Raw genomic sequence first — 25,757 nt, 5'->3', positions numbered from 1 at the left:
TCACTATTCCATACACGGTTACCCTGTAGACATAGCTGGTTTATTTTTTGCGTATCAAACTTGGTATTATCCAACCTCTTAGGGGTTTTTTTGTGAGGCTCCTTTATTTCAAGCTCTTATTTGTGATCTAGATCTCTATATTATTCGACCTCTGAAGAATTTTCGGGAAGGTACTTTAGACCAAGCTCTTATTTTTGGTATGGAACTTGGTATTATCCGACTTCTGAAGGGTTTTTTGGGAGGCTTCTTTATTCCAAGCTCCTATTTTTGGTATAGAACTTGATATTATCTGACTTCTGAAGAATTTTCGGGAAGACAATTTATTCCAAGCTCTCATTTTTGGTTTGGAACTTGGTATTATCCGACCTCTGAAGGGTTTTTGTGAGGCTACTTTATTCGACTTCTGCAGGTCTGATGAGTTTAAGAAGCCTTTTCTATTCTATTGTCTACAAGCTTTAAGTACAGATGATATGGCCCAACACTGAGCTATATTCCCAATTTTATATACGGTAAACCTGTAGACATAGCTCATTAATGTTTTGCGGCGAAGGCTTATAATAGACTTAAGGAAGCTGGGTATACAAGCGTGTGGTTCCTTCTCTGCTCACACATTTGCTAGGAATTTGTGGACGGGTCGAAGCCATTAAAGCGGAGGTGTAGTGAGCATTTTCACAAATGGATCAAAGTTAAAAAGTTCTCCATCAACTCTAGTTTCAGACTCCCCAACCACTATACCGCTGATGTATTACTCCGAAGTGCAGCTTCCTTCATATGTTCCAATAGCTATACTGGCTATGAGCTCGCAGACTGAGACTGAAATGTCTCGATAGATGCACCGTCGGCGAATCTAGCGAGCTGGCTAGAATTGATATGGTTCGATCTATAAGGATCTGATGATATATTTTCGACAGTTTTTGGGTAAACCAATAGCCAACCTTCCCAGCTGTTCCAATGAGATCCATCGATTAGAATCAACCTTACCGCACAACTTAACCTAAGCATAAAGCAAGGATTTCTTTAGAGATTTCATAAGAAGCACAACACTGCTAAAATCACGAAAAACTGCAGATGTTGCTATTTAAAGACTCTACCTAATTGTAAGTGGTTTAACTAGAGTCTGTCTTATATGGACTCATCACCTCTCTTCTTGTGCATCCCCATCGAACCAACTGAGTTGTCGCATATTATGTCTACTTCTTGAAAACAAACTTTCGAGACCGATCTTCACTATTTAGCTTCTTTGAGCAAAAAGCTTAAATTAATCAAAACGTTAAGCGCTTTTTCGCAAACTTACATAATCTCTTTACTTTCTTAACAAATCCGCTTAGTGGGTGTGGCGTAATGCGCAAATGTGATTGTGATGAGATCAGCATGTGTTCAACCACCCCGACGTGCGGTTATTGGCCACTTTTCGAAAACAATTTTTCAATTATTTAACAGTTAAGATATAGCACAGCTTTTCAGGCAGCTTTTTTCGGTTATTTTTGCTTGGTATTTGCTTGGTTTTGTTATTGCCAGTGGCCAGTAGACAAAGATGATTAATGATCGCTACAATTTCGTGCGCCAATACCAACGCCAACACTCACTAGGGTGAGCAAAAGTAGACAAGAAAGATGGCAAAGCCGAGCATATGTAAGCGCTCACACAGAAATTCTTGTTGTTATAGCGCTTATTGTGGCAGCGAAAGAATTTCACACAACACTTCTGATTTGAAACATTTTGTAAATTAATTAAGCTGCCAGAGCGCGGTGTTTTTTTTTTTTGTTGTTTTTGTTCTATTCTGCCCTTTTCTTTTTGTTTTGAGTTCTTTTTGGCGTAATTTCTTTACACGCTTTTGCGTGGCGTCCGAAAATGACTGCCATCATTAATCGCTTGCCGAATTGATCGATAGTTTGATTGCACGTTTTTCGCCGGCGCACAGGTCATTGGTATTACATAACTCTGTTTTTATACATGTCTATATATGTAGTATTGTATATAGTATACACTTGCCAAAATGAGCATTTGTCACTGCTCACAGCAACACCAACTGCCCCAATACATGCAGATACCCATAATTATATAAGTTTTCGCAGTTTATTTGTTAACTTTGCATCCAAGCGTCTGACTCGCCTTACCACACTTTTTTGGCAAAGTTGAGCTCAAAATTGCTTTAGGATAATAGTTATAAAATAAAAAAATTAAAAAAAAATAAAAAAAAAATAAAAAAATTTAAATAATTAGAAAAAAATCAAATAAAAAATAAAAATAATTAGAAAAAATTAAATCACTTTGTTGTTAAGTTTTTTAGTCGCAGTAACGGTTTTTTTAATCAGTCTTCTTTAATTAGACGCAAAGCTTGGCTCAGCTTAGTTCAAACTCTGCTTAGACATGCTCAGTTTGGACCAACCCAGCTTTGAACCATTAAGCTCATTACACTTTAACGTCGACGTCTCAGCTGGTGTTAGTTGTGTCTACAAATTATTTTCTTCAAGTGTTACAGTTCTAATTGGTTTTCGAAATTCTAATTGATTTTTTCTCGCCTTGTGAGAAAATTTTACTAATTTTTTCTTTAGTTCTGGTTCATCGTCGTGTTTACTAAATAGTTGGGAGTGTTCGAAGTTACTTCTAATTTGTTCTAAACGTAATTATTAGACTGCTAACAAATTTTGCTGAGAACTTTTTTAAAAATAAATACTTAACTGCATTGTGAGGCCCTAGTGTGTGCCACGGCTTCACTTACTCGTTTGAATTTCACAAAGAAGTTGACGGGCGAAGTCAATTACAGCCGGGTAAATCATTGCCTAACGAAATTCTTCGCTTATTAAGCAGTATCAGCAGTAGTCACGTCGAATGCTCACTTTGACAATTCGCCATCTACCGAAATTATCGACAGATATTATCAAAATTTAAACCGAGCGTGTGATAAGCGAATATTTATGACCAACTGAGAAGAGAGTTTGTCATTATATGAATTCGTTTCGAAGTGCTTTCAAGTCGTTACAAAAATATATTGCTATTACGTGCTCTGTGGATGAAACCTAACCAAAAATTGGTTCTCTACTAGAAGAAATCGTCCGTGTCAATGATCTGCGGTTTAAAAAAATAAAAACTTGCAAAAATGGCAGAGTTCTTTAAACCACAGTTTTTAACCCAAAATTTTTTGTAATTTTTGACCTGCCAAAATTTGATTTTTAACCAGATCAAAAAAATGGAGCACTGGATACTAATCAGAGATCGGATCCCTTGTCACTGAGTAAAACACTTCAGCGAATTTGGAAAAGTAGTGATGAGAAAAACGCGTGGCTACATTTTGGAAAGCTGTAAACAAAAAATGAGTGATATCGATTGAAAGTTTTAATATGTTATTTTTAAAGGTATTAGATATCGCAATAAAACAAATTAAATTTATTAATTTCATGCTAGGTGTGTCTTTTTAATAAACTTGCCGCAGTATTTAGACTTTTTTTCAGCCTTACTAACCTTAAGATATTGGTTAGTTTCTTTAAAAGTCAGTAGATATCTGCGGTCAGAAGCATCTTACTAGAACGGAGTCTTTTACATATAATTCTCAATAGTTCTTCTTTGTTGTCCTTAGGCGAAGTGCCATTTTTGAATGTTTTCCAAAGCACTTAAGCTAAGAACATCGAAGCTTACTCATAAAGTTAAGTGCATAAATAAGTAAAATATTGAAAAGTGGAGGGTCAATACGTACCATATTTCGATAATAGTTCAGAAGATCGCTGTATATATGTCATTTCTTACCTCCATTGAGGTCTTACTCCAAACTTCACCATGTCTTCAAACTTACAAGGTGCGTTCCAAAGTAAAGAGTACTTTAAAAAAAAAACAGAACAAATTGTTTTTTCGGCAAAATCAATCTATTTTATTTTATTCAAAATAGTCTCTTTCTGCTTCAATACACCTTTTCCAACGTTTTAGCTCTTTGGCCGGTATGGCCGCCAGTATGCCGGTGCAAGCCTTTTGAATTGCCTCTACGTCTGCATAACGCTTTCCTTTCTTGGGCAAATGCATTTTTCCGAAAAGGAAGAAGTCGCACGCTGCCATATATGGTGAATACGGGGAGTGGTTAATGGTCAAAATGTGATTTTTGGTCAAATAATCGTCCTACGAATGTTGGATTCTGAGCAATTTTGGTCGTCAGTCAATTTGTGCGGAAGAAACCGTGCACACATCTTTCGTAAGCCCAAATGTTCGGTCATAATGCGATAAATTGATGTTTTGGAGATGTTGATGATTCCGGCTGATTTTTAATGAACTCACGCACAGTTTCGATGGAATTTCCGGTGATCACGGATTTTGATTGGCCCACATGTTGATCGTCATTTACGTCCTCACGACCACTTTCAAAACGTTGAAACCACTCGTGCACTCTGCTACAGGATAGGCAGTCATCGTCATAAACTTGTTTCATCAATTGAAACGTTTCGGTAAAAGTTTTACCAATTTTAAAACAAAATTTAAGTAACCTGAGTTGAGGTTGATTACATATTTAAACTTGCTGAGGTTATAACCCTCCTTTATCAATCGATCACAAGCATCGATTGATGAGACGGATTTTGAGCAATTTTTAAGTAACCTGTAATGTTGGCTCTTTGTTCGAAGCTCATTTTCGGAACGATGACACAAGCATACTGACACTTAAAACGCAATAACTTGACTTCCAACAAATGAAATGTCATGAAACTCACTGGACAATCGATAAAGTTAGCAGATTCTAACGCACCAGTCGACATATAGATGGCGCCACCAGGGGGCGCTAGATGCAAAAAATCCTGTTTAATTTGAAACACACCTTGTAGATATCATGATTGAAGGAATCGCTATATCAATTAGTAAGCAGATTCACAATTGGTTTTTAAATCTTAACTGAAAACAACTTTTTCAACATTAGTATGAAAATTGAAGCTGGCAGTAATATCAAATAAATATTTATTCATCCATGTAATTCCCCGTGTCCTTTAAAGGATAATGATTTGGCTATTAGAAAAGTGAATACAAAAAAATTATTTAATGCATTGTACCGTGGTACTAGATTTAAGCCTCCGGTCAAACCTTGTAGCTTTTGCTACTGACATTTGACGCTTGAACTTCAAATGTAGTTTCATTAGAAGGAGTCTCATTTAAAAGTCTATAATATCAGTTCAAGCTGAGTATTATAGCACTATTTCTGACAAGACAATGCTGAAATTTCGAGACAACCAAATAACAGACATAGTGCATATTCGATTTTAGTCGCCTCCTTCGACAGGCATACCTTACCGCGGGCAATTCTATCCCCTGGCTGCAAGGCTATCTCTGAATATGGATAGTATAGGATTTGTCGAGCTTAAAACTCTGAGTTTTAGTTTCTCAAACTTCATGATTTAAAAAAGTTCTATTGAGACGAAAGATTTGTCAGATTTGCAATGCGGATGATGAGGTGAAAACATCCAGATACTTTTTCCTCCACTATGCAGCTAACGCCAGATTAAGGTTGAAGCAACTCGGTTGTCCTATATTTTCCACATCCGGCGAATTAGCCGGAATTTACATTAGCCGCTTCAATAAATTTCTGGTAGGCTCAAAGCGTTTTGTCGATATGTGACAGTCTTTTTGATCTATACCTAGGAATTCTTAGGAGTGCTGGGTACCACAACGGTCAAGCGCATCTAGCAGTCTAAGTTGGATTAGTCGGGAATACACGAGTAAACAGCTTATTTACCTAACTTGACCTAACTTAAAATATAAGAGCTGTTTTCGCACATTTTCACGCTGGACTTGACTTTTTTTTTTAAAGAGAGGCTATAATTTCAATACTCGTTATTAATTTAAAGAACTTAAATCTCGAGAACTTGAGAGAACCGATTTCTAGCCACAATATATATTAAATCAAATAATTTTCCTGCAATAAATTTTGGCAACCTTGACATGAGATTACACAAAATTATAGCAAGAATTTTTCGAAAGTCTACCAAAATTTGCTTGCAACGACATGCCACCATTGAAAAACCCTTAACAGTTAGCTATTTATATTCAGGGTCATACCTCTAGAATGTAACACTTAACCAATTAGCGATTTCCACATAAAAATTCGAACCTTTTCGTTTAAAATTTATCATTTTTGTGCACTTACTCATGCCGCAAACGTTCTTATTAGTTATGCAACATGCCCCAAAGGCCTATGCGACTCATTAATTGGGTTCAGCATAATTTTAACCTTTATATTTCCTTTCAAAAACGTTGCAAGAACTTGGAATTACGTTTTCCACATTTTTTTCTTCAAGTTTCACTCGCTCACTTGGCCGCAAGATATTTGTCATACTAAAGTAGGTAGTTAGTAGGTGCAAATTTAATCATATCAGACCAGCTGACGGTCAACGGCCACTGCATAGTGTAACAGTAACCACAAGAGCAACTCCCACCACGCCCGAAGGCGCAAGCCAACAAGGCGACGAAAAATGCTAAGCGCTTTGCGATTAAACTCCAACACACACACACACACACGCAAACACATGCAAGTAATGAGGCCTACTGTGCAGCATGTGTAGAGTCGGACTGAAAAACAACAACGCAAAGGTTCTATAAAATTAATACCCGGTCATGCCTGCTTGGCAATCTTTTATAATTGGTATATGTAAAGGCACGATGTTAGTCGGGCGGCGTTGCAAAACGGAAAAAAGAGGCAGGCAAATATATGCTAAGCGCGACAGCGGTGGCGGCGACAACAAAATCAAGTACAAAACCGTTAAATGAATTGGCTATTAGATTACACAATCGCGGCGAACGCCACAAGCGCAACGGCCAGCGCAACCGCACTGCTTGCCACGCTGCCGCATTGCCACTGTGTCATGTAGCGGCCATTTATCTATGACAAGTAACACACATAGACACATACACATATATATAAATGTGTTGTTGCCACATACCTACATATAAGCTAACTGTAACAGAGTCGACGCCACTTCTGCAGCGCCATGCGACAATAGCGCAACAGCGGCGATATATCTTTAGCGCACGGCTGGTGCGCCCGATTTGACACCTTGTTTGCACAGAAGCCGCAGCGTATATGCCATACTAAGGGAGCGCATTCAATACGCATGGCGGCGCGCAGGCGCTTGGCAAACCGCTTGTTCAACACTTGCAACCGCTTAATCACATGCGCGGCGACGCGCCGCGCTCCACCTACCCGCAAATGCATGTCTCAATGCTGTCGAATGTTGGGGTCGCGCAATCAAGTCTTTCCGCTCAATAAGCAATGCCACTAGCGCTAGAGCTGGCAAGCGACAGCAGTGGCAATTGACCGGCATATGACGGTAATGAAGGCGATTGTCGAGCGCGCGTCGCCGCCGGCTGCCCACTTGATTTATATGTTGTTGATTTGTGTTGTAGTCGGTTCAAGGATCATTTAATAGTCGCCTAGCGTTTTTCTGGTTTAGGGGTGCGCGCTGCTGCAAGCGCATTTTGATTTATCTTACTCGCGCTTATTTTTAATTTATTACTTATATTTGTTTATTTTTTCTTCCGACAGTTTCCTCGTCACAGCTGATTGTGCATAGTTCGCGCGTTCTAACCCCGAAACGGCATCACAGCGAAAGCGTGCTCTATCTGCATGACGAGCACCAGCAACAACAGCAGCACTCACCACCGCCCGCAACGCAACCACAGCAGCAGCATTCACCAAACGCGCACGTGTCCAGCGCAAAACAGATCAGTCCAACGCTGTCCGCGCGTGAAGGCACACATTCACCTACGCGACTGATGCCACAAACCGCCGCGGCGCTGTTGCCCAATCATCGACACAGCCCTAGTTACCCGCCTGTACACGCCACCGCCGCCATGCATCCCTATCAGCCACACCCACAATACGCGCTGCGTCAGCAACCACAATCGCTGTCACATAAACTAGTTAGCGCGCTACCGCATATGGATGGCGCGTCACAAAGTTCCTTGAACGCAAGCGGCGGCGCCGACAGCTGTAGTATAGGCAGTTCATCACACAACTCGAAAGCGTCGCCAACATTGCAAGCGCAGATGTTAACAGCGCAAGGCGCTGGTGAAGCGTCACAATTGTCGGCCGTCACAACAACACCAAACTCAAGCACATCTGTGAAAATGTCGTCAGCGGCAGACGCGGAGCCACACTTAGCGCCCGCGTTACAGAAACCTGCGTTAGCGCCAAAGCTGGCCAACAGCAATGCGATTATAGAAGTGATGGCAGTTAGTGGCTCAGGCACGCATTCACCAGGCAGCGCCAACGCGCAGCTCAACGCGTCCACCACTTCCTTAGCGTCCGCGGTGTCGGCGGCAGCCGCCTTGCCAACACAATCCTATCGCAGCAATCATCGTCTCTTCCCTGTGAGCACATACACGGAAAAAGTGCACAGCAACACCTCGCAATTTGTGCTGCATCCCAAACCGCAGTACAGCGCTGGCCTGAAGAAACCCGCGCAGCAACAGCAGCAGGCACAGAAGCAGGCGCTACAGCTGCCGCTGTCCGCAGCACAAGCGGCAAAGTAAGTTTTGGAATTATTGTCTTCGAAATTTTTTAAACTGTGGTATTAATTGCTTCCTTCTCTTCTCCAGGTTTAAGTCATCGCCCAACAGTCCACCGCAGCCTAGCTGGCAAACTGTTGCTGAGCTCATAAACGATTTCGAGCGCACCAACAACGAGCCGCAGCCACAGAAGTACACTTATATGGACCCGGCTAAGACACAACGTGTCTCCAATCCAGCGCTGAAGGCCTTCCAGAAGAATGCCGTGCAGTCGTACTTCGAACGCCAACAACAACAACAACAGCAACAGAATGCCAAAGAACAAGCACCGATGCAAAAAACTTACCAACCACTTAGCGCGCATACACAGCAGCAAACGCCAATGCAACAGCAGCAGGCACAACAGCATTCGCCGTCACAAACATCGCTACATTCAAGCGCAACAGCAGCGCATCAACAACTTTTACGTCCGCATTCCTATCAGTCAAACATGAAAGAGACTGCCGCGCAGCATCAAATCATGCGCAGTTCACTGCCAAACTCCTATGGTGCGCAGCAGCATCACTTGAGTGGCCAACAGCAGCTGGCATTGGCGCAGCAACATTTGCCAGCGCGTCAGTACGCGCCACCGCCGCCACCACCACCGCAAAAACCGACAAGTATAAGTCACGGTAGTCAGGAAGAACGCGCCATGGGTGCAGCTAATAGCTACAGCGCGTTGCCAACAAAACCGCCTTCACCGGCGCCACCACCACCACCGCCGCGCTCACGCTCACTCATGCCACATACACTGCTGCGGCGCTCATCTTCCGCCTCTGATTATGCGGAGTTTCGCGATCAATACACACGCGCTTCTCAAGAGAAGCTGGTCGCGCAATCTGTTAAGAATATATCCAATTCTGAAAAGTCCTCCTTCAATGACTGCGGCATGCCACCGCCGCCACCACCGCCACGTGGAGCGCGTCCCACAAATATATTACCGACACGTCGCACATCCTCTGCCGCAGAGTATGCGGCCGCCATGCGTGAGAAGGCGTTGCTGCAACAAGCCGCTGCCTTAGCACACCAACAGCATCATCCACATCAACACGCGCACGCCGCGAATTATGCGCCACAATACTACCAACCACCACAACCGCTAGCGGCATGCAACATTGAACCTGGTTGGGTGCCCGAACGACCGCCAAAGAATCCAAATCTGCGCGTACCTTCACCGGACTTGCCACCATTACCACCTAGCGCGGACTTGGACACGCAACTTGCCGACGAACCGTTGCCGCCGCCACCGCCCGAACTATTGCAGCAGCAACAACGCCAACAACAACAATACTACGATATGAACGCCTCATTCAATACAAGCGCTGACTTGCTGCCAAAAGCGCCTTCACCAAACCGTCGCAACAGCTTTGCTGGCTCCTCGACGCGCAAGGCGTACTTCAATCGCAGCGGCTCAGAGATGTTGTCCGCCACGAAAGTGCCACCGCTCATACCGAAGAAGCCGAGCAACATTGAAACGCTACATGCGGTGCGACAGCATCAACAGCAGCAGCAACACGCACAACAGCTGACGGCTAAACTGTTGCTGAATGGTGGCATGCCACAACCGCAACAGCATTCACCAACAGCGCCGCCACCGCAAACGTTGTCTGCAATGGCGAATGCAACGCGCGATGCCAAATTGTCATCAGCCAACCGCAAGCGACCGCATAATCCCGCAGTGAGCGGTTTTACAGTGCCGCCGCCAATTATGGAAAATGTGCCACAGCAGCCACAACAGCAGTTAAGCAGCAGCAAGTCACCCCCGAACACAAACGCTACACTGAAGTCTTCGCCACCGCCGCCGCCCTTGATGCCGCGCAGCATGCCGCATCAGACATTAATGAATAACGGAGGCAGCAACAACATTAAAGCAAGGTTAGTGCGCTCGTAGACTAAGTACCGTATTATAATTTTGGTAACCTTGACCTTATGGTTCCATACCCAAGCAATTTGTTAACCCTTGAGTACTTTTTACACATAATTTTCACCATATATTGTGACTATATCAAACTCACTTTTTAGGTTATATTGGGTTAAGTGCGTATAAAATCGGTTGAAAAAATTGAGGTCTCTATGTTTTGAGTTTAACTACTGCAAATATTTAGCTATGAACCTGAAATTAAATTTCGTCGACTAATTTTACCTTTAAGTCGATATGCCAGGAAATGAGTCCGATCGGTTCAAAGCCACACCTACTTTCAGTACAAAGATATATTTTTTCAAGCGATATGATGTCGAAAATTAAGTTCGTATTCAGTAGATATTTAGAGACGGTGGTTTTTAACGTTAAAAGTTAGAGGATAAGTAATATCTTCAAACAAAAATAAATACTACATTATTTTCTGATACCAGGGTTGCATTTCTTCGACCAAAATGCCCAAATATTATATTATTGTGTTGAAATCGAATTTGCTCGACTATTTTGATCTTGAATTTGCTTTGGCAAAAATTTGTTACGATCCGTTCAAAACCGCACCTACTTCCAGTACAAAAGTATATTTTTTCAAGCCATACTATGTCTAAAATAAGGTCATATTAAGTAAATAATTTGCGACGATGATTTTTTAGGGTTAAAATTTTGGGTATAAGCAATATCTGCTAACAAAAATAAATACCATATTATTTTCTGGTACCAGGGTTGCATATTTTTCATCCCTAAAGGCTCAAATATTAACTGCTTGCGTTGAAATTGAGTTTGTTCGACTAATTTGACCTTGAATTTGATATAAAAAAATTTTGTTGTGATCCGTTTAAAATCGGATAAGCCTCTCATATTTATTGGTCAGTTTGCCAAGCGATAAATGCGAGAAAAATTGTGCCGCCGATGCGAATTCAGATGCGAACTTCAATATAATTTGGCTATTAATATTTGCTAGCTATTTCAGAATTAACTGCCACGCCCATTCAATATCTTCCTACTAGCAGCTTCAAATGCTGTCAAAACTATCGCTTCCTACTTTACATATTAAACTCACGAGCAAGAACTTTCGCGCATAGTTTACACCGTGAAGCGTGCGCGCTGCAATCAGCATGCTGTCAAAATTGTTGCGCAGCAATAAGCGCGCACGCTCTGTTGACCGTTAGCGCTGGCACGCGATAGGCGCTGTAACGCGCTGGCATGATTTAGAATGCGCGCGGCTTATCAATGTTCCTTTAAAAGAAAGTTAAATGTGAAAAAACCTAACGCGCTTAAGCATGCATGTGCGCGCGACAGCTAGCCAGGCGGTCAGCAGATACACTTTTATTTCATATTGATGCCGCATGCCGTTTGAGGTCAAAGTGGCAGTTGGCAGCTTTGCGCGCGCCACCGCGTGCACCATCAGCGGCGGCAGCTATCAAACGCGCTGCCGTGCCGCTTGCTATGCGCTGTTCTTAACTACAAGATTGCTTGCTTTTCTTGCTTTCATTTCTTTTCACTGTTACATAAGAGCGGCTGGTTGGCAGCGCACAGCAATGCGGACACATTGTATTGCAATCGCACGCTATTGACAGGCATACATAGCATTGCGCATGTGTATATATGCAACCGCACGCGCACAACCGCCTGCAGCCCCTGTAGTTGTCGCTATGCCTGCGCTTACAAAACATTGGAATTTGGTGCAGTTCAAGCCGCGCCACACCGGTTCGGGCCAGCAGTGATTTGCTGCTGCCAAAGACCCACCACCAGGCTGCCAATAATGCGCAAACATTCACAAGCTCAAGCTGACTGCGCACGCCTGCGCGTTGGTGTTAAATGTTGTTGTTGTTTTTCACTGCTCTTTTTCGCTTATATTTGTTGACAGTGTGTTTGTTGTTTGCAAGTGGTGGATTTGTTGTTTGGCCAATTGGCATGCAAATTTTATTTTTGCTGTATTTTTTTTTGTCTCAATTTCTTCACATCCGTTTGTTTGTTTATATTTGGCCATATGTATCCTTTCATTTCTTATATATTTATGCGAATTTATTGCTAAGCTTTGGTATTTTTGATGAAGTGCCTTGTAAGCGACGCACTCACACACACACACAAACACTTTCAAGTGTAAAATTTAAGTAGCTGTCAATACAAATCTGTGTGGGTTGGCGACTTTGTCGCGGCCAACAAGGTCTCTTCAGCGCCGCACAGGGCGTGCTAGTGACTCAGAATGTCACTCAATCCGCTTTAACGGTAACATTTGTAAATTTACCTGAAAAGGGCCGTTATTTACATGCGTGTGTGTGCGTATTTGGGTCAAGCGGCTATGCCTTGGAATTTGCTCTGTCACTGATAAGTAGGGAATGCCTGAATTATGAGCTGCGCCAGCGCGGTGGAAGGCGTCAGCATGTGCGCCAGCAGTTGCTGCAAACATTTTTTCAGTTGACAAATATTGAGTTTCAGAACCCAAAATTTAGCAAGCGGTTGTCGTTATTTTGTATTTATACATTGTGACAAAAAAGCAGCCGGAAAATGTAAATAAAATTGTAAAAATTTCAGTTTTATGAACAAGAAAAAAATCACACGGAACCAAATCTAGTGAATACGGTGGTTAATCGATGGTATTCATTGCGTTTTTGGCTTTAAAGTCGCTCACAATCGTGGCTCAATGCGATGGTGCATTATCATCGTGTAAAATTCAATTGTTCTTCCACGATTCCTGACATTTTCTACGGATGTTCTCACGCAAACGACTCAATACGGCAGAATAAAACTCCTCTTTATTTTTAAAAACAATGAGCACCACCTTGATTTTTGCACAGCTTTGGCGTTGTTTTTTTTTTTTTTTTTTGGTTTTGGGCTCATTTTGTCCCTCCATTCCGATGATTGCTGACTAGTTTGCATGTCAAACTCATAAACCCATGTCTTATCGGCAGTTATTATGCCCTCAAGCAAGTCAAAACAGACCTGCTTACGGTACTTTAAAAAAAATTCGCTTTATCGGGACGAGTGGAGCAAAAACGTATTTCGTACACAAAATATTCACCAAAACCATTCAAACGAATTCACGAGAGATATCGAGCTCTCTTACCATCTCTCCAACAATTATCTGACGATTCAAGCAACATACTCACTTTATTTTTTTAATATTTTCATTACTTGAAAAAGTCGAAGGCCGTCCAGATCGAGGCATGTCTTTAACGATCTCTCGACCGTCTTTGAGGGCTTTGCACCATTCGTAGGCTTGTGTTTTTGAATCACCTATTCTAACATTCACAACGATTCCGCACACGAAATTTAATAAGAAATAAAAATCTTTGTGATCTGTGACTCTACTAAGCTTTTTTGAGCTTTCAAAAGCTTTAATTATTTATGTTTAAGTAAATTCTTGAATAAATCCATATATATGTATATGTATTTGCTTTTTATTGCCCATTTTCACATTGTTTGGCAATTTGTTGATTCCATCCCAAAATAACAGCGCCTTTTTGGCGACCAAAAATTATTCAAGCCACATTTTGTTAACCTCTTTTATGTGAACTGTATACCAGTGAAGCTGTTCTGCATCGACCGGAGCAATTGGTAGTCAATGCTATAAGGCGGGTAAGGCAAAACTTCCCAGCCGCTTTTTCCAAGTAGTTTTTACCCAGTCTTGCAACATGAGTCCGAATAATGTCACCATGGAAAATTATGCCTCGTGTCGAGTCGAAAATTTCGGGAGTTTTTTGGCTATTGCTCGCTTCAAGTTGATGAGTGGTTATAGATAGGATTTTTTATTGATGATTTCAGCCGATGTTAGAAGCTTACAATACAGCACGTTCTTCGGACCCTACCAAATACAAAACTTTGCCTTGACGCCATGGTTACTCAACTTTGCTGTTGATTTGGCTGGCTGGCCAGGTTTCACGTATGATTTTTTGCTTCTAGGGTTGTCGGAATGCTACCTGTTTTCATTACCAGTGACAATCCGATGCTAAAACGACTTCTTTTTGTAGCGTTCAAGCAGCATTTCTGACATTTAAAATCTGCTTTCTACTTCTCTTGACTTCAGTTCATATGGCAACCGATTTCCTTGCTGTGGAATGTATCCGGCTACTTTTAAAGGTTTTGAAATGGCTGCTTGAGTGACTTCCAAAGATTCTGCGAGCTCTTCTTGTGTTTAGCAACAAACTTCATCGAGTAATGCTTCCAGTATCTCATCTTTGAACTCTTTTGGACGCTCAGGACGTGCTTCATTTTCCAAGCCAAAATCAACACTTTTCAATTGTTCAAACCACTTTTGGCACGTTCACTCAGTAAGAGAATGCTCTCATCATAAACTGTCACCAAAATAGTATGACTTTCGGTGGAAGACGGATAAAGTTAAAGCTTTCCAAAGTACATTATTTTCGGAATATGGGAACAATGGCATAATCGAAATATGTCATCTCTTGACGTGAAAATAGTTATAGATCCAATATTATAATATATTGTAGACCCGATACAAAATATATTGTCACTTAAAATGCAAAACAACGTATCATCAAAAAAATTGAAATTGAGTTTTTTATTGCTTACGATTCTCTACATCATATTGTATACATATAGCATAAAATTTTCGGCTTCCGCTAACAGATATAACTAATATATAACCAACATATAACCAATATATAACCATTTTATAACCAAAACTCAAATTTTGTTTCAATATGAGTGGTTTCTATTGTACCGTTTTTCCTTCATCTGTAAACTTATGAAAAGTAATGTTACGTTATTTTGAATTTTAGTTGACGATATGAATATCCATTAAAAAAACAACATTTTAATTCCGCTAAGCTTTTTCGAGCTTTCAAAGCCTTTTAGAATATTTGGTTTTAAATTTCTAATTAGTACTCTGGAAGAATCATATTTAGGTTAAAAATCTTGCGCGCCGCCTCCCTCAACACTTCAACTCATTAATATAGTGGAACGAATTCAAAGAGCGCGAGACATTTAAGGTCATTCACAAGCGTAGTTATATAAATAACTTTATCTTTGTTTATATATACCTATATTTTATACAACAACTAACAACAAGTCTTAAGTCAATCTCCTGAATGAAAGAAGCGCACAACGCCTGCTCGACAATGCAACTAAGAGTCTTACCTTACAAACCACGTGCAAGGTTCCAAGTCTGCTCTAAACTATGCTTGATATACTAAGTGTGTGTATATGGTATGTATTAGTACTGTATGTGTTTGCTGTTGTGAATTATATAACCATCTGTCTATCATCAAATACTACGCTGCCTGCCTCCACTTGTTTTCAGCTACCATATGTGCGCATGGGTGTGTGTGTGTGTGCGCTACCTGCTAATACAATAAACTCCTCCGTATTAACTACTCCGTTGGGCTTAGCTAAATCAGGCGATCGGAATTAATCTCCATTAATGGTGATGATTGCTTAATCAATCAAAGTCAATGCTGATTAAAGCATGAAGAAAAAATACACTACAATAAAAACAACAACACAAGTAGGCTACTGGAGACAGCAAGTAGCATATACTTTGTGTGTTTGTATATTTATATGTATGGATGTGTGAGTCGGCATGTTTTTGTAGCCTCAAGTGGCATGTGCTGCTAGCCTGCTGACTTAGCGTACTAGCTCAAATGCTATGTTCCTGTTGGCTCAGCTTTATTTAAAGAATTCTTTCAGTTTTCTTTTCACTTGACGCTTAGCCTTGACCTCTTCTACTATCGACGTTACTGGTGGTGAATAGTTTTTGAAATATTTTCTGGGTGTTCTTTGTAATAATTTTACGATTTTTTGTTCTATTATACCCTGAACAGAGTATACTAAATTTGTGCGGATGCTTATAACATCCAGCACATAACTATGAATATCCTTTAAATTATATATATCGTCATCAAAAATTCAATACAACGTATCATCAGAAAAAAATCGGCTCTAAACTTATGAAAAGTGATGTTACGTTATTTTGCATTTTAGGTGGCGATATGGATGATCAGCGTGGGTGGCTGAGTCGATTTAACCATCATTTTCTATCTGTCGGTCTGACTGTATATAGGCGTATAAGTGCCTTAGTTTTTGAGATATCGATCTGAAATTTTGTACAGCTTTTTTTCTTAGCAAGAATCTGCTTATTTGTCGCAATCGTCGATATCGGGCCACTTTAGCATATAGCTGTCATACAAGCTAACCGACCCAAACTAAGCTTTTGTAGGGAAAACTTTGTTATTTGACGAGATTTCTTCACAAAATTTAATAACCATTATTCCCGAAGGGAAAGGTACAAAATGTGAAGAAATGTTTCAGATCGGACTACTATATGATATAGCTGTCATACAAACAGAATAATCAAAATTAAGTTCTTATATGAAAAACTTTCTTATTTGGAAATATATCTTCACGAAAGATTCCATAGATTATTGTCCAAAGCAGCGCTATAAAATCTGAAGAAATCGTTCAGATCGGTTCACTATAGCATATAGCTGCCATGCAAACTGATCGAACAAAATTGAGAAAAAAATGGATTTTTAGTATTTTGTGCTATAAGAAATGCAACTGTGAAGGGTATTACAGCTAAGTTAAAGTTTTTTCTTATTAAACTTTTTTATAATACGTTTTTGTAATTTTTTTTCTATATTTCTCTTTCATTAATCCAAAACAAGCTTCATTTATTATGAATTCCTGTAAAGCTCTCTAGTCAACCATTCTATTTCTATCGCTCTACCTGCTACCATGCATGTGTGATTTTGCTTTCAATTGTGCTTCTTGGCGCGCGAAATAGAAACCGATTGAAATCTAATTACCAATTAAAATAGTTAAAGCCATGAATGCCGCCAATTCGCTGCAGCTAATCAGCAGCGCAGCAACAGTGGCTAGACAGCGCTTTTGTGGTCCAACTCAAGTGTGATATTTCATAGGGCGTACATACATATACATATACAAGAGTAAAAATATTTATATATACATATTAGCAGCTTTTGGGTGCGTTTAGAGTAACAACACATTGCCTTTAGTTTAATATCTTCTAGACAATGCTTGCTGATTGCAGAAGCCCAATAATAAGAGCACGATTTCGCAAAAAATAATTTAATAAATATATATACACACACATATATAATTATTTATATTTTTGTTCATAATTACTTGGTAGCAGCAATAACAAAAATAACTGCTCCAATAAGAATTACAAACGAGCAGTAATCGCGTTTATGCTTCAGCAGCTTCAAACCTTTTACATTTGAGTGGGCATGTTTTGGAGCCACTGTATTTGAATAAATGGAAAAATTAAGATTTGTTTCAGTCAGTTGTTGAAATCAGTTTGGTACTGCAAACTTGCTTTACTATTTTAGTGATTGTCAAGGAATTCGACCATGATCTAAATGAACCACAGTTTCAAATTTCTGGTCTTCAAACAAAGTGAAGGGTACTATTTTAAAGCATGCTCTACAGTAATTGTAAAACTATTTCAAAATTCATAGCAATATATACAAAAATCATACTTAGAACCCGTGAAGACTTAGCAAACATACTAAAAATATGCCGTCTCTGCGAACTCTAATCAGACAGGAAAGATGGAAGCTCTTGTAGTTGGCGTCCAAGGACGCATACAGAAATGCATACTTTTTTCTTATAATTTTATATGAGTTTTTAACGCCTAAACAAAAATAAATTCCTGGTTCTACCTGTAATACAGCAACAATAGTTTCCTCGTTCTACCCGGAATACTAGAATGTGAAATATTTGTTTACTTGAGGCAGAGTAGCCACTTAATTTTAATTGGATGAACAATGTAAATTTTGTAACATAGTTCGAATAGTTCGTTTACTGTGACCTTGAAATTCTCCGAAACCTCGATTTTACTTTTATGAAGAGAGAATGTCAGACTTCTACATAGTCTGTTCATCCCTAAGTCAACTTATCAGGAAAGGGGAACTTTATACAACATTTTGATATTGGTTTCAAAACACTTTAAAAAATCTACATTGGAATATTAGAGTGGCAGGTATATGTCGAATTAAGTTAACAACAGGAGCTTTTCCTTTTAACAAGTGAAGGTCTGAATATTTGTTCCCAAGATAGTCGAATCTAGCCAATCGAAACGGACCCGGATTTATGTGATATGTATAAGTACTGTCAAGCAAGCACTGTCAAGCAAGAAGCTTGCCACAAAACTATTTTGCGTTATTATCTTAAGGGGTTACATGCTTTAGTTAAAACCTTAACTCAAAACTTGGACGAAGAAAAAAAAATGTTTGCAGACATTTTTACAAAAAAATGAAAATTTCTCGATAGTTTTTTTCAAATAGTTGTAATCGAAAAAAAATTCTTCGTCCAAGTCTTTAAGAATTGTATCTCGAAGATCTGTGTAAGATTTCATGATAATCGGTTGAGTAGTTCTCGAGAAATCTTGCCAACTGACTTCAAAAACACCATTTCGAGAAAAACGAACTTACCCTAGCTAGCCTCGAGCGCATAAGTTCTCAAGGCTGTAACTCCGAAACTGTTAATCGGATCAACATGAAAATTCAGGACAATATTCTTGAAGTGTCGTAGAATTTAATAAGACAATATAATAAATCGATTTTTTGAAACTCGTAAACCCATGTAACCCGTTAAAAACCCAACTTGATCTGAAGATAGTTTTCAGTGTTCTCGGATATGATCCAACATTTTACAATCTGTTGTTGTCTTTTTTATCGTTTCTGATCCAACCATACATACTTTACTATTTTTATAAAGCGTCTGGATCTCTTAATTTAAACAAATTTCTCACAAATACTCAAATGCATAATTGTAACGCATCTAACTTACGCTTAAAAAACTTTGATAAATATAATAATACTAAATTCTAGCAATCAAGCACATTATAATGCCAACAAAAATAATATTTTGCTCACAGGAGTGGCGACCAAACTGCCGTGAATGATTGTCATATTGCCTAGTAAATTATATTTCTGACCCTCGTAGTGTTCAAGCAACACACCCCCACTTTGTGTTGACTCGCAGACAACTGTCATATAAGCGACTTTTTGTAATAACAGTAATTGGATTATGAAATTAAATACGTCATTTCATAATGGCACTGAGTTATATGATTTCCAATCAAAGCAAAACACAACAAAATATTCGAAAACAAAAACAAATAATGCGAGCAAATTGATATAAAAAGCGACTAGCGGCGACACAATGTCAAAATGACAGCCGAAAAAAGAACAAAATTGACATAAACAATAAACTTTCATTTTCAATACAACAAGCGGCGCGGGTGGGGTCAGGGGTATGAATATTTATTTATATACCATATAAAAGCAGCCATTGCCACCGGCGTCAATTGTCAACTGGCGCAACACAACTGTCAAACGAGCAGCTGACAAAAACGTGCATTGACAGTACGCTGCACTGACAGCTACGCTGTGACATTTCTTATATTTAGCTACACACCCGCAAACGTCAAGCAATAATAATAAAATATATACTGCGCTAAGGTAAAGGTATTTGAACTTTGTGCAGTTTTTGTGTTTGTTGGCGTAGAGTTTTTATTTTATTTTTTGTTTACAAAAACTGAAACAATGTCACAGAGAGCGAAATGGAGAAACAGAGCGCTAACGAGATATTTGTGGCATACAAGCTTCCTTTTGTAGTAATGGCACGCCGTTTATTTATTGTCTTCCAATTTTTTCAACACCAAATTTTGTTACGAAACTCGCTGCCGATCATTCAAATTTATTTGACCGCTTGCCCCACAGACACACATTCACACTGGCACACAAAAAAAAGGTAATTTGTGTTATTTATCACTTTGCGGCGGTGGAATACTGACCGCCAGAGCTGGTTGTCTGACTAACTGCCCCACTGGCTGAGTGTGGCCGCGGTGTCGCGCATATCAGAGTTGCATTGCTGCTGGAAATTTTTTTTTGAATTTTTTTGTTTGTTATAACTTGCTCAAGATGTTTGAAACCTGCCGTGAACTTTGTAACAACAAAACGGAAACGTTGGATACCCTAAAAAATATATAATCAGTACGAGCTGAGTTGATTTGGCCATTTCCTTCTGTATATATCCAAAATACTTCCTCAGCCTTTGATATATCGATCTGAAATTTTACACACCTCCCTGTATATACAAGAGGCAGCTTATTTGTCGAAATCGCCGATTTCGGATCACTACAGAATAAAGCTGTCATACAAGCTGACCGATCGAAATCAAGTTTTTGTATGGAAAACTTTTTTATTTGACGAGATATCTTCACAAAATTCGGTATAAGTCATTGTCTGAGACAATAGTTCAAACTCCGAAGAATTGCTTCAGAATGGAGGACTATACCAAATAGTTGCCATAAGTATAGACTGAACAATCAAAATCAAGTTCTTCTATGGAAAACTTTTTCATTTGCTGAGATATCTTTACAAAATATGGCATAAATTATTTTCTGCGACAAAAATTCAATCTCCTTAGCATTGCTTCAGGTTGGGTCACGATTCCATATAGCTACCATACAAACTTAACAATCGGAATCAAGTGCTTCTATGGCAAACTTTTGTATTTGGCGAGAAATCTTCACGAAATTTGCCACGGATCATTACCTAAAGCAACAGTACAATCTACCAAGGAATTATTCAGATCGGACTACTATATAGCATATAGCTGTCCTGCAAGCTGATTGATCGAAATTAAGTTTTTGTAGGGAAAACTTTTAAATTTCAAAAGATATCTTCACGAAATTTGGCACATGTTATTTTCCTAGGCGACGCTATAATCTCCGAACTTATTGTTCAGATCGGATCACTATAGCATATAGCTGTCATACAAATTGATCGCTCAAAATCAAGAAAAACATATTTTTATACCCTTTTATGCAATAAGAAATACAACTGTGAAGGGTATGCTAGCTTTGGTGCAACCGTAGCTAATATTTTTCTTTTTTTATTTTGGTAATTTTTTTTTGAATTTTTTCTTTGAAATTTAGTTCCGTCAAACTGGCGATTGTTCTGATTATTGAATGGTTTGGTTTTGTTCAATGCAATTGCCGGCGTTTAGCAATACAAGTAGTCTGACAAATGCATAAACATATATGAGTGTATGTATATAGATATGTATTTGAAACCATTGCTCCCGTTTTGTACTACTCAATGTTTGTTGCTATTGTAGTTATATAAATTTCCATGTTGACTTTGATGTATGCGCTGTGTCGCGTATTTTCGGCTTCATTAGCGCCATTCGGTGATTTGTGGCATTTGCACAACATAGCAACGTTAAAGGAAAGGCAGCAAAGAAAAAATTTTAAAATAAAAATAAGAAACAAAAAAAAATAATAGAATTAGCCTGGAGCACAAACAGTTTTTATAAGAAAGATATGCTAGTACAAGTATATACAATATCCATGTAGATATATATTGATATATAGGGAAATATGTAAAGCACATGCCTACTATATATAATAAATATATATTTACATATTCACATACACACACATACACTTGCAATCACCTTCATTTATATGCATTTCCCATGTCCACCACTGCGCAGGCGCGGCAACTCGCCTGCAAAGCGCATTCACTCGTTAATTTACGAGCACATAATTGGCTATCACTAATAGGATGTTGTAAGCGCATTTTTGCTTTGTGATTCTTATTCGCTGCGCTCTACTGGCATTTACTAGTTTGGTAAATATTTAATTTATTGACAGCTTGAATTAGGTGATTGTTAAGTGTCCAGTGCTTAATTGGGTCACAACAGGATATTTATATTATGTGTGCACAGATTTCAAATCGTTTTTTCTTTGGGCTTGAAATTTGATATAATGTTTAGGAGTTTCGTAATTTACGATTCTGAAGATTAGCAAGTTTTTGCGCGACGAAAATGTAAACACATGACTTTGAAGGCATTTGTATGAACTGGTAGCGCTATCAGTTGAAAATTTCTGGAAATATATTCATTATTTGATGTAGATATGTATGTATGTATATACATACGTATGACATATTTGAATTGAACTGCGTTTCATTGCCATTAGTTTATATGTAGTATATGAAGAAAAAAACTCTCTAGAGTTGTTTTTGTAAGTTCATTTGTAAATTGTAACTTAGAATTAGGAGTGGTGTGTTCTTGTGTGGTGAGGTTATGTACGGTGAGTATAATTTTGGAGTATTAAATACAAACTCTAATTGAAGCTAGATAGGCATTAGCAGTGTGTTGAGTTTAGCTGATATTAGGTGAATTTAAAAGGGCTAAGTTGCAATAAAATATGAGAACACATATGTAATTAAATCGAAAAGTTATGAATTTGGGAGTGGTATGTTCTTGCGTGGTGAGTTTACGCAGGGTGAGTATGAAAATGGTACGTCGGATTTAAATGTTAAATGTTGAAAATAAAGACAAAACAAAAAATGTAGAATCTTAGAATTAGGTGGTCTGTGTGGTGAGTTCGTGTATCGTGAGTATGGTTGTGGTGTATTAAATATATTAATTAGAGCACAACAATATAATGTGTGGTGAGCTTAGCTGTGGTTAGTTATACAACTTGTGTTAGCTAATTTTATAGTACATAGAAAGGCTAAGATACAACAAAATAAGAGAACACTTAATTGAATGAAAAAGTTATGAATATGTAAGTGGTATGCTCTTGTGTGGTGATTTAATGTATGGTGAGTATGAGTGTGGTGTGCTTGATGTAAACTTTTAATGTAGTTAGACATGTATTTGGGATTCAATATGTGGTGAGTTTAGTTGTGGTGAATTATGTTTGGTGAATTTTGGAGGAATAAGTTTCACAATATATGAAAAGACGTATTTAAATTAGAAAAAAGATGAAATGGGATGTAGTATGTTTTCGTGTGGTAATTTCGAGTCAGTATGAGAGTGGTGTGTCCAATAAAATTTTTAATAATATTAGAGGTGAGTTATTTCAGGTAAATTTAAAAGGGATAATCTGCAAAATAATATAAGAAAATATAAATAAATAGAAAATATGATTAATTAATATGTGGTGAGTTTCATATGGGAAGGGTGGTGAATTATATTAGGTGAATTTAGAAAGTCTAAATTCCACTACAGTATGAGAAAACATATTTAAATTAGATGATGAGAAATGGGATGTTCTTGTGTAGTACGTTCGAATAAGAAAGCGTGTGGTGTGTTCAATATACAATTTTAATATTATTGGAGATAAGTTATATTATATAAGAAACATAAAGAAATTGGAGATATGATGAGTTGAGATGGGGTGAATTTTACATTAGATATTTAATTGAATAATTTCCAGCATGGTATGAGAAAGCATAATTATTTTAGAAATATGTTGAATTTAGAAGTAGTGTATTAATAAGTGGTGAGTTTATGTTTGGTGGGTATGAGAGCGGTGTGTTAAATATAAATTTTTAATGTAGCAAGATATAAGTTTGTAGATTAAGAATTCCAGAGCTTAGCTATGCTGAGTTTCATTAGATGAATTTAGAAGAGATAAGTTTCAACATAATCTCTAACCACCCTTCATCTCCAACTCTACAAATGTAAATTTAGTCTGATCTTTATCAAAGGTTTAATATTTAATTTTGCTGCCTTTCTCATATTCGTTTCATCTTTTCATTTTCACAAAAAGCAAATCTTAAAACAAAAATCGAAAATTATTACAATTACATAAAACCTTCAACATTCCAAATTTGACACATCTTTTTCAACAAGCCGTCAAACTTTTAATACATTTTTAATAATCGGCGCCCAGAGGCCTAAATTACGTGATTACCAGAAAACCTCCTCGAACACATCCACACACACATATATTAGCGCATAGAGGCCATAGGCAATCCGCCACCAAATCGATGATCAACCAACCTGCAATTAAGTTGAAGTTGAAGTCGAGGTCTCCATTAGCATGCGGGCGCCGCAGCTCTCAGTGTATGGATGTGTGACTATGTAACGGTACACAAAGTGCCGCAGAAAGATATAGAAAACAGCTGCGCCGCCCACAAGCGCAGCGTTTAAAGTTTTCGGCTAGTTAGTTGGCCAGCGGAGCGGGTGCCCTTCTGGGTATATACGTGCGCTTATGTATATATACAGTTATTTGTATATTGTGGCAAGTATAAAACTTAATCGCCGCACAATTGTGTCGTTCCGTTTCGCGTTGCGATAATTGTGGCAGTTGAAAGCCAGCGATTATCGCATTAAAATAAGGCGCTATGGAGTTGTTAAAACTTTTTTCAAATATATATTTTTTGTTTTTGTAATTTTTGGTCAGTGCCAGTTTTGGTTGCACACAGCAGTTGTATAGGTGATTTAAATATATATGTATATATGTATATACATATATACATTAAAGGAAAACCAAAACTTATTCAAAACAATATTTTTTTTTTTAAATTTAGGTAAAAAAAAATTTTGAAAATAAAAATTTAAAAAGGTTGAAAAAAAAACAATTTTTTTGATATTGTTTTACAATTTTATAAATCATTTAAAAAAAATTTTCAAATTTTTAATTTTATTTTCAAAATTTTAAACAAATTTCAAAAAATTACATTTTATTTTCAAAACTTTTTTCAATTTTTTTTAAAACAAATTTTTTAAAAAAAAAAACAAAAAATTAAACATATTACATATTTTAAAATTTTAAAATATTTTATTTTCAAATTTTTTTCCAAAATGTTTCAAAATTTTAATTTTATTTTCAAAATTTTTAAACAAATTTAAAAAAAAAATAATTTTATTTTCAAAATTTTGTTTTCAAATTTCGTTTTTCTTCAGAATTTTTTTACCAAGATTTTTTATAACACTTGTTGCCACCCAAAAGCGCAGTTAGTGCGCTACGAAAACTTGCTTCCCAAATTAGTTGCAAGTTGTTGCGCTGTCAAGTGTTTAAACATTTGGGTGAACACTCAGCGCTTTTGAATGTTAGATTAAATGTTATTTGTTGTTTTTATTATTTTTGTACCGCGCTGACTTTTACTATTATAGCTGCTGCCAGCAAAGTGAGCTTTTCGTACGACTTTTTGGCGCGTTGCAAGCCTGTAGGTGTCAATAATTAAGCGTACAGTTTTGTTGGCTGTCAGCTGTTGGCTACAACAAAAACAAGGGAAATAAAATAGCAAACGCTAACTATAAGGCAGCTGGCCCAAAGCACCGACCAACAAAAAAACGCCTGCATAAACATAGCTGTCAGCAGGCGAGGCAGCAGGTGGCATTAATTGCAAGTTGCAATGGAAATTTCTTGCCAATTTTGGGTTTACAGTTAAACAGTGTTTTTTCATTGAACAATTTTTTCTTAACGCCAACTTGCCACAAATTTACTACTAAAGTGTGGCATTACCAAAAAATCAGACAAAAAGTGGGCAAACTGCGTTTAGTTGCTCCACTGCCTTGCAACAGCTATGAC

At 38.2% G+C, this 25,757-nt stretch overlaps 1 protein-coding gene and 1 long non-coding RNA gene across 5 annotated transcripts in view; one reads left to right on the top strand and one right to left on the bottom strand.

Annotated features, from left to right (window-relative positions):
• LOC126756170 (protein Shroom) overlaps positions 1–25,757 on the top strand; it is a 317,073-nt gene that overhangs the window by 133,622 nt on the left and 157,694 nt on the right. For all 4 annotated transcript variants that reach the window (XM_050469026.1, XM_050469025.1, XM_050469027.1 and 1 more), the window contains 2 exons: positions 7,511–8,495; positions 8,566–10,389. In XM_050469026.1, the coding sequence (XP_050324983.1) occupies positions 7,511–8,495; positions 8,566–10,389 (2,809 nt within the window). The remainder of the gene's footprint in view (positions 1–7,510; positions 8,496–8,565; positions 10,390–25,757) is intronic.
• The window catches only part of LOC126756186 (uncharacterized), a 172,473-nt gene that overhangs the window by 50,538 nt on the left and 96,178 nt on the right, over positions 1–25,757 (bottom strand). The window lies entirely within an intron of this gene.

This window comes from Bactrocera neohumeralis, chromosome 4 (assembly GCF_024586455.1).
Source record: "Bactrocera neohumeralis isolate Rockhampton chromosome 4, APGP_CSIRO_Bneo_wtdbg2-racon-allhic-juicebox.fasta_v2, whole genome shotgun sequence".
NCBI classification, from domain to species: domain Eukaryota; kingdom Metazoa; phylum Arthropoda; class Insecta; order Diptera; family Tephritidae; genus Bactrocera; species Bactrocera neohumeralis.
This window is presented reverse-complemented; position numbering and strand designations above follow the sequence as displayed.